The 15982-nt window shown below is 32.3% G+C and overlaps 1 protein-coding gene across 2 annotated transcripts in view; it reads right to left on the bottom strand.

Moving 5' to 3' along the window:
• The window catches only part of LOC123718535 (CUB and sushi domain-containing protein 3), a 35372-nt gene extending 26341 nt beyond the window's left edge, over nucleotides 1-9031 (bottom strand). For both annotated transcript variants that reach the window (XM_045675141.1, XM_045675144.1), the window contains exon 1: nucleotides 8912-9031. In XM_045675141.1, the coding sequence (XP_045531097.1) occupies nucleotides 8912-8951 (40 nt within the window). In that variant the 5' untranslated portion in view covers nucleotides 8952-9031. The remainder of the gene's footprint in view (nucleotides 1-8911) is intronic.
• Nucleotides 9032-15982: the final 6951 nt, after the last annotated feature.

The raw sequence follows: 15982 nt of genomic DNA, 5'->3' as shown, positions 1-15982 counted from the left end.
TCAAACCGCCAGTGAAGTTATAAAGCCGTAGGATCAAATGTTAGTGAAAGTTGACCCGTATGACGTATTCTGTGACTAAACAATAAGAGACATTTCTCATCTAATGCTGACTCATAATAAACAGGATATTTTAATTTCTTTATTAATATTGTTCTCTATTAACATAAAAGATAAATGGCAAGATAATACCGCCCCAGTCATTTTAAGAACGCAGTAGCATCAACCCCGAACTACTTTGAAAAGAAATCGACAGAAATATGTGATAATGAGGACACTTACTTATCTCGAGTCGAGTGGCAGGCGATGATTACCAACGCCAAGAAAGCGTGGTGACCCCACTATGGCAGAGCAAGGTGATTATATCTATCACGTTTTTTTATCAGGGGCCCACGTTGTTATATGAACTTGATTTTTTTTTTGGTTTCCGTTTCCATTACGCTTGGTTATTAGAAGTTGCTTACGATATACGTATTACTATTTGTTTACGGCACCTTAATAAGATGAATCCCGTGCCATAGTATTAATTGAATAAAAATTGCGATTTTGGTAAAATCAATTATATTTCTGGGAAGACGCGAGTCAATTCTAAAGCCTACTGTCGCGTGTTAATTATTACTGTCTAAATAATGTTTCTTTTTTAAATTGACTTTATTAATTTATTAATGAGATATTAAATTGTATTAGTTTAGGTTTGATTTAGCCTAAAGTAATTTGGGGATAATTTTTGACGTCAGCCATCAGATAGCTCAATATGGAATCGTGACACGTCAACCATCAAATATTTCAAAGCTGGATTTGTTAAAGACAGTTAAATACTACATTTCTTAAAAACACCTCAATTTACGAAGACTTTTCGAGTAGTAATATAAAAACGGTTTATCAAATGTTTAAAATCAAGTTTTGTGTCCCGTTTCAAATGTTAATTATTAGGAATTGTAATATATTCACAGCTATGATTCCGCAAGTCATTAATCTTATAGACGATCACAAAACAAGATAAACTTTTATTCTGACAGATAATTAATATTTTCGGAACTTTCTATGACTTGCCATTGATTACTTGTTTCTTATACATTTCATGATGGTTACGTTCTGAAGTACTTAGAACCTTTTTCTTTGAAAATATAATCGGATGGTAAACGTATCGTCATAGAATAACTCTTTTATATTGTAAAATTAACCCCGACCGCATCTAACCTCTTAAGAACGCGATAAACTCTAAACTCTACTCAAGTTTTTTGTACGATTACCTTATAGTGATGTAGATATATGAGAGTGATCGTAATGAAGGTTGAAGAGGTCGAAAATACATGAATTCAATGCTGGCGAATCAGTGGGTATAAGCTTCGACTGTATACACAAAGTTTGTGTTTACGATATACGATTGGATCGTTTGATCTGTGAATATCGACTTATAATACACCCCCTGGTAAGCCTTTGCTCAGATGTCAGCATGTTTTATTATTTAGTAGGTGATCCGTTGTGTGTGACGAAACTAAAATATTGTGCTTACAACAAAGAACTTTGAAATAGAAAGCTCTCATCAGGTTTCTTTATGAAATGCCGATACGGAAGTTAGAATTGTTTAACGTTCATTAACCCCAATATCAGAGCTTCAAAGATGTGATAAGGAAATGAGAACACACCGATGTCTCGAATGGCGCAGTATTTTCATCGTTGAAAGATATTGTTTTGGTTATATATATAAATAAGACAATTAAACAGTGACAAAATACAGCAATATGTCAGGTCCCTGTCCTATGGGGGTAATATATATATATAAATTAGTGTTCCCGCTAAACAAATTCACGTACTACGTGGAAAGTACAATTTAACCTGCATCTCATCCATTAAATATCACCAATTTATTATCAATTCTCATGTTTACTTACCCCCATAGGACAGGGGCCTGACATATTGCTGTATTTTGTCACTGTTTAATTGTCTTGTTTAGAAGGCGCTTCTTTCCAACCAGAAAGCCACTGGGGCCTTTGGGCCAGCCTGTCATTAGACTGGTCGATGATCACCCTATTATGTTGGAGGAAGAGCAGCACCTCCTATTAATATTTTACTTTTATAGAAAAGGGGACAAACGGGCTTTGTAATCTGATGTTAAGCGATACTGATGGACTATCGATACCAGAAGGCGAGAGTGTTTCCTTTTAAGATTTGTTACGGTTCTTGAAGGGCCCTAATTCGAAATGGTTTCTGAATACTTCAGTAGGCCACTGGTTCCACATAGCGGTAGCGGCATGAAATGCTTTCAAAAAACGCTCAGTTGTGGAACGACGGACGTCGAGGTGTTACGGGATTAGTATACATCATTTACATACACACTTCAATATTTTATTTACATATCAAGTAGACAACGGTGTTTCAAAGTTGATTGTCGGGTCAAACGATGACCTGTTTGTGTAGTGTGGGCGTTCATACATATTTTAATAGAGATGTTCTTTTGAATAACACAAATATTGTGCTAATTGAACAACGAATGGTGAACGGTAAATGATACGTCGCCTATCATTTGGTGATATTATATGTTTGCGATGTTAAATTTCTTTGAAAAGTGACGTCCATGTAATAGTATATAAAAACAACGCTTGTAAACAGTGAAAAGAGCGTATAAGCTCAAAGAGCTGGGACACTTTGCCCTAAGAACCTATGAACGATGGTGCAAAAACGTCCTGGAGTAAAGACAGAAGACTAGTCGACGAGTCGAGTCGAAGACGGTCTTCTACTAGGTGGAGGGAAGGCGTTGGATGTAGATCACGGGAAACCGGTCGTTCTGGAAACTAAGGGGAAAGGCCTATGCAGAACGAATGGTCTGTAGAACAATGGGAAGGCCTTTAAATATGCTATTTACTATTGAAGTATACTCTATAGTAACATAAGTTACAAATTGTACACGTTTTTGCCTCCGTGAAATCGCTTTCATACATTGTGTCATTCGAAAACTTTTCATTGAAGAAAGTCAATTGTAATTATTGTAACATAACATTTAATTTTTATAACATAAAATGTTTATTGTCTTTATTGATAATGGAAATGTTGATAAGTAAAAATTACATTATTATATTTAAGTAGCACCATGACATAGTGATTGCACATAGTTCTAAAAATAATACGCCTGTTTAACGAATGATTTCATTTGTGATACCATTTATATTTTTTGGATTAATTTATTAAGATATAATTAATTTAAAAGATACAGTATTTACAATATTCTTAACCTACATAGACCCAAACTTTTAAATTTGTTTAAAAGTTTGGGTCTTGTGGCTGTGCACCTTTAACGCTGGCAGCATTTCCTCCCTGTATTGCGATACTTATTCGTTGAGCGAGGAAAAACACAAGCTCTGGGGTCACCGTTACTATTGATATCAATTGTGGCAACAGCTTCATAGTTCTTTTAAGGTGATAGTGAAACATGTAGACATTACGAGTGAGTGTTAATTTCGAAAAAAAATTAGATGTTCCAGGTTTAATAATCGCCATAAACCAAATCAAGATGACTTGGTCGTTGTGTATTAATAAATCCAAACAAAAATAGTAATAATATTATTCAACATTATTTACATAATAACAGTTGATAGAAGATGAAAATATTGGTTAAGTTACGAAACAGTTATCGTATTATTAGCGTTAGCAATTAAGAAAACACTTTCACATCCTAACACTACTTTTACTTTTTTCTCGCAATTTTGCTGCATCTATCGTCTCCGTCTAGATTCTGAATTTCCCAAGAAATATTTCTGTCTCTTAACAATGTTATTCATGTATATTGGTGTACAATATACATACTAATAACTTTATGTAATTAAAAGTGAATAAGTGGGCGGTCTTACCACTAAAAGCGGGTTTTCCAACCCAGACGTCAATAAGATAAACGCATATTAAATGAATAAATTCTATACTATATTGAAATATTACTAAACACATACATAAAACATCTTTATGGAGTTGTAAGTTATGTGACTTACATAAATTCCCTGCTTAACATACAATATAGCCAACATTTGCTAACTGATATTGTATATTTGCAGTGGTAAAATAATGATAAGACATACACATTAATTATATTCGGTCACCCGTTGTATTATCTAAGTCTTATTTATTTATTTATTTATTCATTTGGGAAACAAACAGATACATCTCTAAAAGTATAAATCAGAAAAGAAATATAAACATAAAATTAAATCATTGGATATATCCACAAAAAGTTTCACTGATAAAAAAAATAAGATATAAAGCAAAACAAAATATGACATGACAGCAGAACAAAATATTTAAGTAGACAATACAATACAAAGTTTATAAATCGGTAGAACGACAGTTATACTAGTAGCCATAATAAAGAAGAAAGATACAAGGTTTACGACTCGAATAGTTGTTTTAACCTATTCTTAAATGAAGCAGTAGAGGAGTGCGAAAAAAGATCGATATTAGTAGTAGAATCCAAAGTAGAACACATCCTGTGAAGAGGCTCACGGAACCCAATGTTGGTTCTGGGAGACGGAAGGTTAAAGGTTCTGTGCGAGCGTAGAGATCTGGCAGGAATATTGAATCTTATGAGTTCGAGAAGATTTGAAAAAGTTAATTCATGTACACATATTTTTCTTATAATGACACAATCTATCAAACTACACCTACGCCTCTTCGTTTGTAAGGAATATCTAATTTATATTTAAATTGGTATATATAAATAAAATGATTGCATTGTTAAAAAATTCTAAATAAATATTTTATATTTTATTTTTTTAAAAGAATGTAAACCAATGTTAATGACTTAGAAGTGTAGCAACTTCCCGTAGAAATCCAGACTGATTTGCTAAATGACCTTTATGTATGAAGAAATAATTTACACATGCATCTACCCAATGACTTACCTGTACGTAATACCGGTGAATATACAATCCATTAGTGCATAGAGCTTTTGTTCATATAACCGAGGCTCTTGATTATTTCTCAATAAAAAATGTTTGTATCCACGGAATCACAAGGCGACATTAGCGCGACGAATACTAAGATAACTATGCTAAAGTCTTCGTGCATCTATTGCATTGTTTTACTCAACAATCATACAACTATTGCTGGAGTTGCCTTGCTTCTGCAATCGTAAATCTTTGCAGAGACGTGAGTTGATTACAGATGATAGTCAACTGCCCATGTTCCCGGTAGGTACTACTGAGACATTTCCGTAGATAATAAATTTCTTGTAAATACTGGTGGATGACTAAAAGTATTATTAGCAAAGATTTTAAGGTCCCCGGGAACCTGAGCGTGACGGCATCGCCGGCTTATAAGCGTCAAAATCTCTACCTGGGTCAAAAGGGTCTAAATTTGCGGCGTTCGACAATTGTCTATAAGGAATCAGAAGCCAGTAGAAAGATAGGACATAAATGTTCACTCTTTGGGATTGGGTATAGCCAAGGTCGTAGACACGTACCAGCTGACCCAGGTCCCTCGTGAAGGAATGTCACCTCATTCCTCAACTTTCACTTCGGTTTAATCTCTACATTTACTAAATTCTGCATTATGCAGTTCGTCGTGTGAAAATTAATCTTTATTGTATCAACTATTTTTAATTTGATATGTAAGAAGTGTTAATGAATGGAATCGCTAATTAAATTCTATTAAAATAATTTGGATCGTGTCTTTAATTAAAAAAAAATATTTCTAAATGTATAAATGTATTATTTCTTTATACGGATGATATTAATTTATTTTATGAATGTTCTATAGGACGTATTCGTTGCGAATTCGAATCTAGATCTAGATGTCAGTTGTCAGACGGGCCAAGGTGTTATGCTCATGACAACCTCCTTCATTAGTGAGGAGGAAAAATCAAGTGTCGCTTTTCAAAATATAAATTATCGAGTAAAAGAAACATTACTTTTTGTCTCTTTTAGCTGACATATTTACGAACAGTGCGTAAATAATTAAATAAAACTTCATCTATAACGCACCTATCTTGCTGTTTATTTCCGTTAGTATCCTCAATATTTAATTTGTATATTCTATTTTATTAATATAAATAGATATTTTATTAAAACCTAAACAAAGCAATCAAATATACAGTATTTATGTTTTTTTAACCTACTACTATAATAATAAAAATAATTATATAACGAATAAAGAAGACATATATTACACTATTTTTAAAATAATATAATGCTATATACCTACTATACCTACGTTTGGCATTTTGTAAGTACCTACAACAATTTTGTGTTATCTCATATTTACAAATAAACCAATTGTATATTTACTTGTTTTAAGAGTCAACTTACTTACGTTAAGTTACTCAAGATTTAAAAGCTTTTTAGAACTTTAATGTCTTAAAGTAACGGACAATAATGGCTACACAAAAACGGCATTCCATAGAAATGACGATGATCGCCTCACCCTTCTATAACTCATCCTAATGTTGCATTTTTTGTTACACATACTTGGGTGGTTTTAGACCAAACGCATTTTATATCTGTTCGGCGACGCAACAAACGTTTCTCTTCATAGACTCTTCTACATTATATTAAATATATCATTTGAAATAAAAAGATATTTGGCATTCTCACTCATATCATAATTAAGAATCTTTTTTTCAAGTTTGAAAATAAAATACTATAATACGTTAGAATTCGTATCACTATACAGTATACCACTACACAGTTCGTGCTAAAGACCAATCCTCCGACGACATTAAAAGTATTAATATGTCCCTTACATGATAGTGTAATCACAAATTGAGATAAAGAGATGAAAGAGTAGTTAAAATCAATGAGACTGAGTCTTTAGCACAAATTTTATCAATATTTTTGTCAAGAATTCGTTACGATTTCAGACTTTTCAACTCGAACGTAACAAATGAAGATAGTGTTTTTAACTTGTACATATATGGAAACTCAATCGTTACATTTCTTTAATTCCTATTATATTAAGTCTATTTTATATTATATATAAGTATATTTTATATTAAGTCCGTGATATTTTACTTCCATATACTGAAGAAATACGTCGATTTTATAGGCAATAACGAAACCGTACTAGTAAGTGGAAAATAGCTGTGCTTATGAAACTTAAATCGCCCAAATTACATACATTTATAGATTTAAAAATCTACCCTCGCTGTTACGATAAATCTTGTCAAATCTGAATTATTATATATTTATTTATTAACACTTCGTTACACTACAATATAAAAAATAATTGAACAGAATTAAATCAAAAGGAGGGCAACTGGCGGCCTTATCGCTTTCGAGCGATCTCTTCCAGGCAACCTCTGTGTAAAGAAAAAAAATAGTATTAAATTACATAAGATAGGCAAGAAGTGCAAAAATACATTTTATACACAGTTATTAAGACAAAAAAAACAAACTAAACTAAAAAGATGATACATTAAAATTAGAAAGTAAAAACAAACTATGACTATGACTCTACAAACAGACGAACCAAAATAATGATTAAAAATACTTCTACTAGTTACATAAAAGTTAGTTTTCTACATTAATTCCATACAACAACGTTTTTTTTTTCAAACATCATTTCGGCGTTATTTTTCGTACCAAGCTGAAAAATGAACCGAGAATTCATGATTGCAGTCGATCATACTAACCACTAGACTTATGAGGCATTTATTGTTATGGATATGCCTTTTATAACGGAAGTGTTCTCACTTCCGGCGAGGGAGGCCGCTTGACATGAACGTTTTTTGGAATCCTTATTTTGTATTAGCCTCGCAACTGACAAATTAACATAGCCCACAGCACAGACAACAGCCGTATAGTTATCATATCTTAAAAATTAAGATATATGTATAACTATACGGCTGTTTTTATATATAAACAGTTATGTTGCTATGGATTTAGAGCTTTTAAATGAATGACAAAACTAATTTAGTTTAAAAATAACATTCACAGTAATTTAAACAATTAATTAGGTACCTAAATTATAATTGTTACTTGCATTTCGTTTTATTTTTCGCGCACTGTCTTTGTATTTAGGCCAAATCAGTTTAGGCAGGTTAAGCAAGAGTTGATTGAGCTAGAGCATGTTCACGGCGCCACTGCAGCTTGACCGGTGCGGTAGAAGAGAATCGCCTACAACTTTTAGCTTGTTTAAATTGAAACTGGTAAATGCGTCTTTATTTCTTTGACTTAAGGTTTATTTTACAATGCAGATTAAATTATAGTTTAGACTGTTATAGATCTTGCGAGTTTTAGTTAGAACTAATCTAATAATTATGGACTATCCTTACACTAGTAATTACATATAATTTTCTTGTACAATTATATAAAATATAGTTATTTTCAAAGATGGAACGTGTCTCACACATTTTTAATTACGAATATGAATTACCTATATATTTTAAAACATGCACACATTTAATGATATTTTCGTGCTAAAACAACTTATAGGTCAATATACTCATGAGTTTAGTAAAGTTTGAAAAAAAAAGTAATAATATACCAAGAGCTGGAAATGTTATGTTATTTTCTTTTCCTTGTTTTTCAAGATTCAGTTATATTTAATGATGAATGGGAAATATAAAGTATATCTATGTTTTTCAACTTAGTTTTATGACCGTCAATTTTACAAAAATCTCAAACTAATCATACGAGTTAGCATTCGATGTCCTATAAACTAGTAGGTAGATTTGATATCAATCGGCTATTGTAACAAGTGGATTCTCCAAAAATTAAGTGATTATATACTCTGACAGCACGTCAGACAAATATTTAAATAAAATACAATTTTATTCTGTAGTTTAATATTATGTATAATTTATATAACGTAAACGGTTAACTCAAATAACAAGAGAAATTATCTAAAAGAAATCGTGGAAATGATTGTACCGAAAGTAGATCATCTTAAAATCGTCGAGTTGGTGAATGTAATAAAATAATATTTTTACCTTGAATAAATATGAAGACAGCACAATAAAACACATCCATTTTTGAATGCACGATTGTTTTCGTTATAACACTCGCGGCGATGTTTCGTACGACACATACATGGCGTGTTGCGCTAACGATGATTCGTGCTCGACTGAGCTGTCAAAAGGAACGACAGCCGGTGCAAGACAGGTGCGCAAGCGCAGGTATACAGCTACATTGCAACGAACTTTCGCGCGACCAAACAAATTACTCATTGTCGGTGCCTACTCCATCACCTACTTGTATACGTGTTTTGATTACGAATTTCTTCCTCTTTGCCTTATAATATATTATGGTCAAATGGGCCAGTGGGTGAATAATGATGGTAGTCAATTTTTAAAGTGACAATGAGGAATGAAAATCTAAACAATGGATTCTATGAAATATCATTTCGGTTCATAAAGATTTATACTTTACCAATAATAGACATATAGTATTGTATTTAAGTTTCATTAAGACTTATTAATTCATAAAAATAAAAGATTTTACTTTTTTATTATCTCAGCCAAGAATACATTTTTCCAGTAGCAAAATCCATGTTTGTAACCCTAGGAACTTCTATAGACATTCGTGCAGATTTTCATGATAAAATGTATGAACCACCAAATTTTTTTAAGCATGCATGAATAGACCAGGTGCGTAATATATTAGGGACTTCATTAGATCGATTGTATTGTAATCAGATTTCGTTTTGCAACGTTTCAACTTATATTTGATAGCTGACTTGGCAAATTTTGTTTTGCTTACAGTACTAATATTGCTATTAAGAAGGGTTGGCGGCAAAATAACACATTGGCGTTGGTCACTCATATCACTTAATTGAATTTATTCCACACATTATTGAAGTCCACAAAATTGATGGGCTGACGATTGATGGAGGAAGCTAAGAACAGATCCAAATGTAAAGTTCAGAGGCTTTTACCCAAGAGGGGCCATACTGCAGAACACAAAGATACGGATATAATCAATAACTACCGTGGTCTAAGAGTACGATAGCAATAGTAACACCCAATTTATATGTATTTTAATAGTATGGCTCTATTATTATTATTATAGAACTGGCTTAGATAAGTAGGCATCGTGAAAAATCATGTTTTATATTAGCACATTCTTCCAAGTGACCTATTCATCCCCGGCAAAAGTGATATTTTGACCTTAAACTAATCGCGTTGCAATTTTATACACAGGCTCACTATAACATTCCTTCATGACTCTAATGCAGGACATTTTCAAACCCATCGAACCCAAAGACAATTGTCTAATCTTGCACCATACAAACATCTCTATTGTTAAAGTAATAAGGATAATTTTATATATATATATATATATATATATATATATATAATATAAATAAGGATAATTTTTAAGCCACACGGAGCCAGTTTAGTTTCACTCTCATCGGTTTATCGAACCTCCAAATTTAGACTGTTCCATTTATGGTGGTCGGGAAAGTAGGTGATAAGGCTGCGATGATTAAGGTCCTGACGGCTATGGCTTTCTAGTAAGAGTGCGATTCATCGACACTACTTATCCAGAGCTAAATATGTTTGATAGTGGACTGATTAATTACAAAAAGTAGTGCTAAGTGCCTAACCTAAGCCGCTACTATAATAGCCAATCTAAAATTTGACGTGCGATGTCCACGAGTACTATAATTATCATGTATTTTAGAAAAGGTAGCTTGTAATATATACTGTAGAAAGACAAATTATAATATATGATGTGGTGAACTTTAACAAATAAATAAAATGTTAAATCTCTGTGGTTTTAGCTATCACTTTTGTATGACATGTACTTGAACTTTCTGTCTCGCTCGCTTGAACGGTGAATTAAAAAATCGTTCCCTGCCTTAGATCCAAAGTTGACGTTGGCTGTCAGGCATAAAAGTTTGATCACCTACTTGTACCACACTACTACTACTACTACTACCACAAATGATCATAGATACAGAAATCTGAAGCTTATAAGATTTAAAGAGCTGCTGGTTTATTTTTATGTTTCAACCTAGCCCGCTGTTTAACCAGTTTTAATTGAAATTTAAAAAATCGACTATTTAACGATTTTTCAATTCAAAGCCGATGTTTCTGAGATTTCTGCGTTTATTTATTTAGGCATATACCTAAAAACTAAATACACAACTATTACTAGCAATGCAAATTACCTGCTCTGCCTTACAAACAATTTGTATGGCTCAAAACTTGCCGATTAAAAGGAGTGACGGAGAGCTTTTTGCCAGTTCTTCTTGCCCGCTCTACACCCTTGACTTGCGAAATGGTAGTGTTGACGCTCAAAAGTGTACTTGTTATCATATGTAAAAAAAACATTTATGTGCACCTAACTTAGGGTTGGTACCGAATTACATTACTATAAGGCAGAGGTTTTTCTACCTTCGTTATGTACAAAATGTAGGTTCAGCATTTTAGAAATTAAACTTTACAGTAAAATTGTTTCCGTAATGGTTTTTAATTAATTTATTCAAAAATGCTTTTTTATCTTAAATGTTTAACATACTTAATACCTTAAAAACAAACAAACAAATTTTTGTATGTTAAATTGCATAATTGATTAAAAATTTTAGGAATACGTTTTTATGTGTGTATAATTAAATTTAACAATTGACTCTTATATAAATAGATAAAATAAAGTCTACATTACTACCGAAGTAGCTAGATAGTTAATAGCTGTGTGAGGATTTAAGTGTGTGTCCTCGACAGAGATAATGGTACCTCCTATAATGCGTTATTTGAAGTAACTTAAAATAATTACTTTTGTAATTCATAAACTCCTGAAAGGATTAAAAAAAAACACCACGAACGTAAAGGGTTAAACACTTTTAGTTGTGTAATATGTATAGGTAATTCTCTCGTGGGCGTGTATAAAAAATAAAAAGAAAATGAAAATAAAAGAAAATTGTAAAATATATATAAATTCGGATATTATGGTAGCTTAAAATATCATAATAATGTATATTTTATTCGTGTGCTAAAAATACAAAATTAGGTGCCTATTAAGTTTCACGAGCAATAGTTGCGTATGTAAAATTAAAGGTGTTATTCTTGCAGGCGTTATAATATTGAACGCGGCAAATGCGGAAGGCTCACCGGGTGTATAATACAGTAGTTGGGAAATCTATCGATGGGTATCATAAAATCGCTTTGTTAATATAAATTTCACATTTTTGTCTTAGTTAAGTTTCAAATAAATTTTCTTTTCTACGTAAAAGCTTTACTGCAGCTAATTATTTATTATTTTTATTAATCAAAAATGCAATGCAAATTCTCATGAGTAGTGTTAGCATTACACTAATCCTGGTCGAGCATCATCTGTCACGTCTTTTTGTAAAGGAGCTTGGTGATTGCGCTCAGCGCGTTATAATACTAATCTAAAGCTTAATACTCGAGGCCATGTAATATAAAAATTATAAATACATACATATATATACATAAGAAAATCCCTTGAAAAATTAGAAACTAAATTATCTCAAAATATTTATTTAATTAAGTACATTTAATTTTACATAAAGTTAATGTTTGAATAAATACGAACAAGCATTGAGAATCAATTCTGCGGATTTAAGTACATATCTAAAAGTTCAAGCTTTATGTTAAAAAAAATCATATACACCGAGTCTAGAGATGAGAAAATAGTACTAATAATACAGTTAACTTAAAGCAGGTGTGTAAAGTAACTGTGTTGTATTGTTCGATAAATAATAATAATATGGGAACTGGGAGCGCACCCCTGAAGACTAGGCCCCCGCCGCTGCGCCCGCGCCGCGGGCCAGAGGGGAGACTTTAAAAGAAAATTCAATAACGGTTTGTGCACTGGAATCTTGCGTATTAAAGATATTTTATGGCGAAACTTTTATTTTTTAATAAACTTGCACTTGCTCTATGAAGTTGAATACATGAGAAAATCTTCTAGCAGCTATTTATTTATTTTATGAATATAACATAATTGTATCGTGAAAATATAGTTTATATTTCCACATATTTTCTGTCCAACAAGACGTCAAATTGACAACTTATTTTTTAATACCAATGATATTATGTAAACAATGGTACGATTAATTTGTAATCATAAAAATAAATAAATACAGTTTAGTCTTTAAGGAATAAAAAATATGTTTCCGAACTTTTTATCTGTAATAATAAGGCAAACGGTCAGGCGCTCATCTAATTTTAAGTGATCTGCCGCCGATAGACACTTTCATTGCCAGAGGGCTCACAAGTAGCTGGCCGTTTAAGAATCAAGTTGGGCGTTGCACGTATTAACTGTAAAGACTAATTTAAAGTTTGTGATAACATAAAAATGAAAATGAATTGCACAATATACAAAACTCGAAGACGACTGGACGACTTCGACATTTTTTTTTATTCACGCAACATTAACGGAGAATATTATTAAAAAAATAGTTTTCATAGTAAATTTAATTCCGAAACAGCGAACAATCTCTATGAGGTAGCATAGCAAAGTTCCTTATATTGGTATGCCTCCTAAAAAAGGAAGGCTTAGTAAAAAAATCATATTAAGGCGAAATGAAATTCTTAAACAAGGAGTACAATTGTTAAATTGTTCTTCAAATAAATATTCTAGACCTAACCTCAAATTTATATATAACGTTTTCCATATAAATTATTTCTTGTGTGATTTAAAGATTATTACAGTACAATATCGCTGTTAAAAAATTTAAGATCCTGCTAGAAGGGTTAAAGAAGCCAAGCCTAGCAATAATAAACAATTCGTTTAGACTACCATCACTTAGGTATTGAAATTTACGATTTATTCTCAGACCGGCCGAACATAAAATTCAAGTAAGGGCCTTCAAGCAAAGAACCTACCAAATCTTAAGCGGCCGACAAAGCACCGCGAGGCCTCTGGCATTGAGAGCGTCCATGGGCGGCATCACTTAACATCAGGTGAGCGTCCTGTCCTTTTGTTCTATAAAAAAAACAGTAAATGTAATAAACATTAATCAAGCCGATTCATTGTAGATCGATTATTTATTGGTTTACGAGATTTTTAAATCTAAATAGAGAACAACGGTTGTCGTTTTTATTTCCTACTGACCGTATTGCGACTAATACTTATTATAAATCTACATAATCACAGAAATTGTATTTCATTCATTACCTACGTTTGTACGTAGGTTAATATAGTGTTTAATGTTGCTGTAATAACTCAAATAATGGAAGGTATTAAGACTTTCTAGTATAAAGTCTGTGTTGATAACACACGACGAACACTAAAATTTTACAGTAACACGCAATAAACTGAACAGGTTTGGCAATTTAATAAACAGTGTTGTTGTTGAGTATTGTAATAAAGGGTCATTGAAAAAAACACGTGTGCGATTCTCCCCCATTTCTAACCAGTTCTAACCCTTACTGTGATAAAGGAAACGGTTACTAAGGAGTTATATATAGGTATCCAAAATACTAATCTAGTCAACTACGTCGGTCTGAGTGAGTAAAAGTTGATATTCTTGTATTAAAATACAGTATTACCGAGGTTCGGACCTTAAAACATCTTGAACGCGTGAGCGTGACCAACTAATCCTCAATTGTCTCTATTATATTCAATTTCACCAGTCTCGTTAGAAATACAGAAAAATACTGATTATTGTAATACTTAAAAAATAATAATTAAAGAAATCAGCTTTTTATTTATGTTTCTTTGTTAAACTATGCGAAAACTAGGCGGAGGGCGCTTGCTCAAGCGCAGGTGTGCTTTGTGAGAAATCATTCCCCTCTCAAAACTCGGAAGGCGGAGTGCATTTCGCGAGATTTCTTTGCGGGGCTATTTATTCCCACGATTTGAATTCTTAATGGGGAACTTGGCAACACTTATGTCTATAAAAATATAATATTGACTTAATACAGACAAATCAAAATAATAACACCAATACTGATACATGTCCCTATTTATTTAAGGCTAGTAAGAAAGCGTAATAAATTCAAAAGCTCTTTTTTGTGCGGGTTTTACTATTATAAATCGTATATTCGTATATATACTTAACAATATTAATATAATGTCAATTCCAAAAAGAAATTGGAAGGTCTAAATTTATATTTACGCGTTAACACCAGTGTCCAAATCGAGGGCATAGAGTGAGAACTGGCGGAAAACTCTTTGCCACTCCTTTTAATTGCCATGATTTGGGTTTATTATTTATTACGTCTGATTCCCGGATAAATATTATAGTTATTAATAAATAAAGTGACTGTAATATAAGAATTAACGCTGAATACGAGAATGGCCAAATCGGAAATGGAGGATCGTAACTGTATTTGCCATTGAAAGATTCTGAAGGACGAGGATGAAGCTTAGCGCAGTGAATTTTTTTTTGACTTCGTATTGGATCTAATCATGAATATGTGTTCTTAAAAAACATGAGGCTGCTAAATGGCTGGTAGCTTATCTGATATGACAGCGCCAATAGTCACTAATATTGCAATTACGAATTGATTTGTTCAGACAATCTTAATATATATGAATTTCCTGTCACAATGTTTGTCCGCGATGGACTCCTAAACTACTTAACCGATTTTAAATTAAATTGGCACACCGTGAGCAGTCTGGTCCAACTTAAGAGATAGGATAGCGTAGATCTTTAATTATAGTCGCAATTTTATTTTATTGCAGCTTAATTATATTTGTCTATAATTAATTGACAGTCACAATAATTATCTGTTAACTGCAAAAGATTGTAACAGATGTCGATACTTTTCGACTGGATTGAGTAAGTAATCAATAGATGGCACTGCTATGGTAAACCGACAAACGTGTCATATAAGCTACAATTCAATGTCATGATTACATTATGAAAGTATAAATTACATTTATTTTGTAGTAAACGAAATACCGTGAAATTCAATTATTTCTACTTTTTTTAATTTTTGGTGTTAGCATAGCCAACCACGTGTTACTTAGACCGAAGTGTAAATCAAATTCAAATTATAGTGACGATAATACAGTGAAATTATTCTTTCGTGTCACGGTACTAAGGGTAACTAAAACCACATTAAGGAGAAACGAAGTTCGCGGGG

The sequence above is a fragment of the Pieris brassicae genome, chromosome Z (assembly GCF_905147105.1).
Source record: "Pieris brassicae chromosome Z, ilPieBrab1.1, whole genome shotgun sequence".
Lineage (NCBI taxonomy): Eukaryota > Metazoa > Arthropoda > Insecta > Lepidoptera > Pieridae > Pieris > Pieris brassicae.
This window is presented reverse-complemented; position numbering and strand designations above follow the sequence as displayed.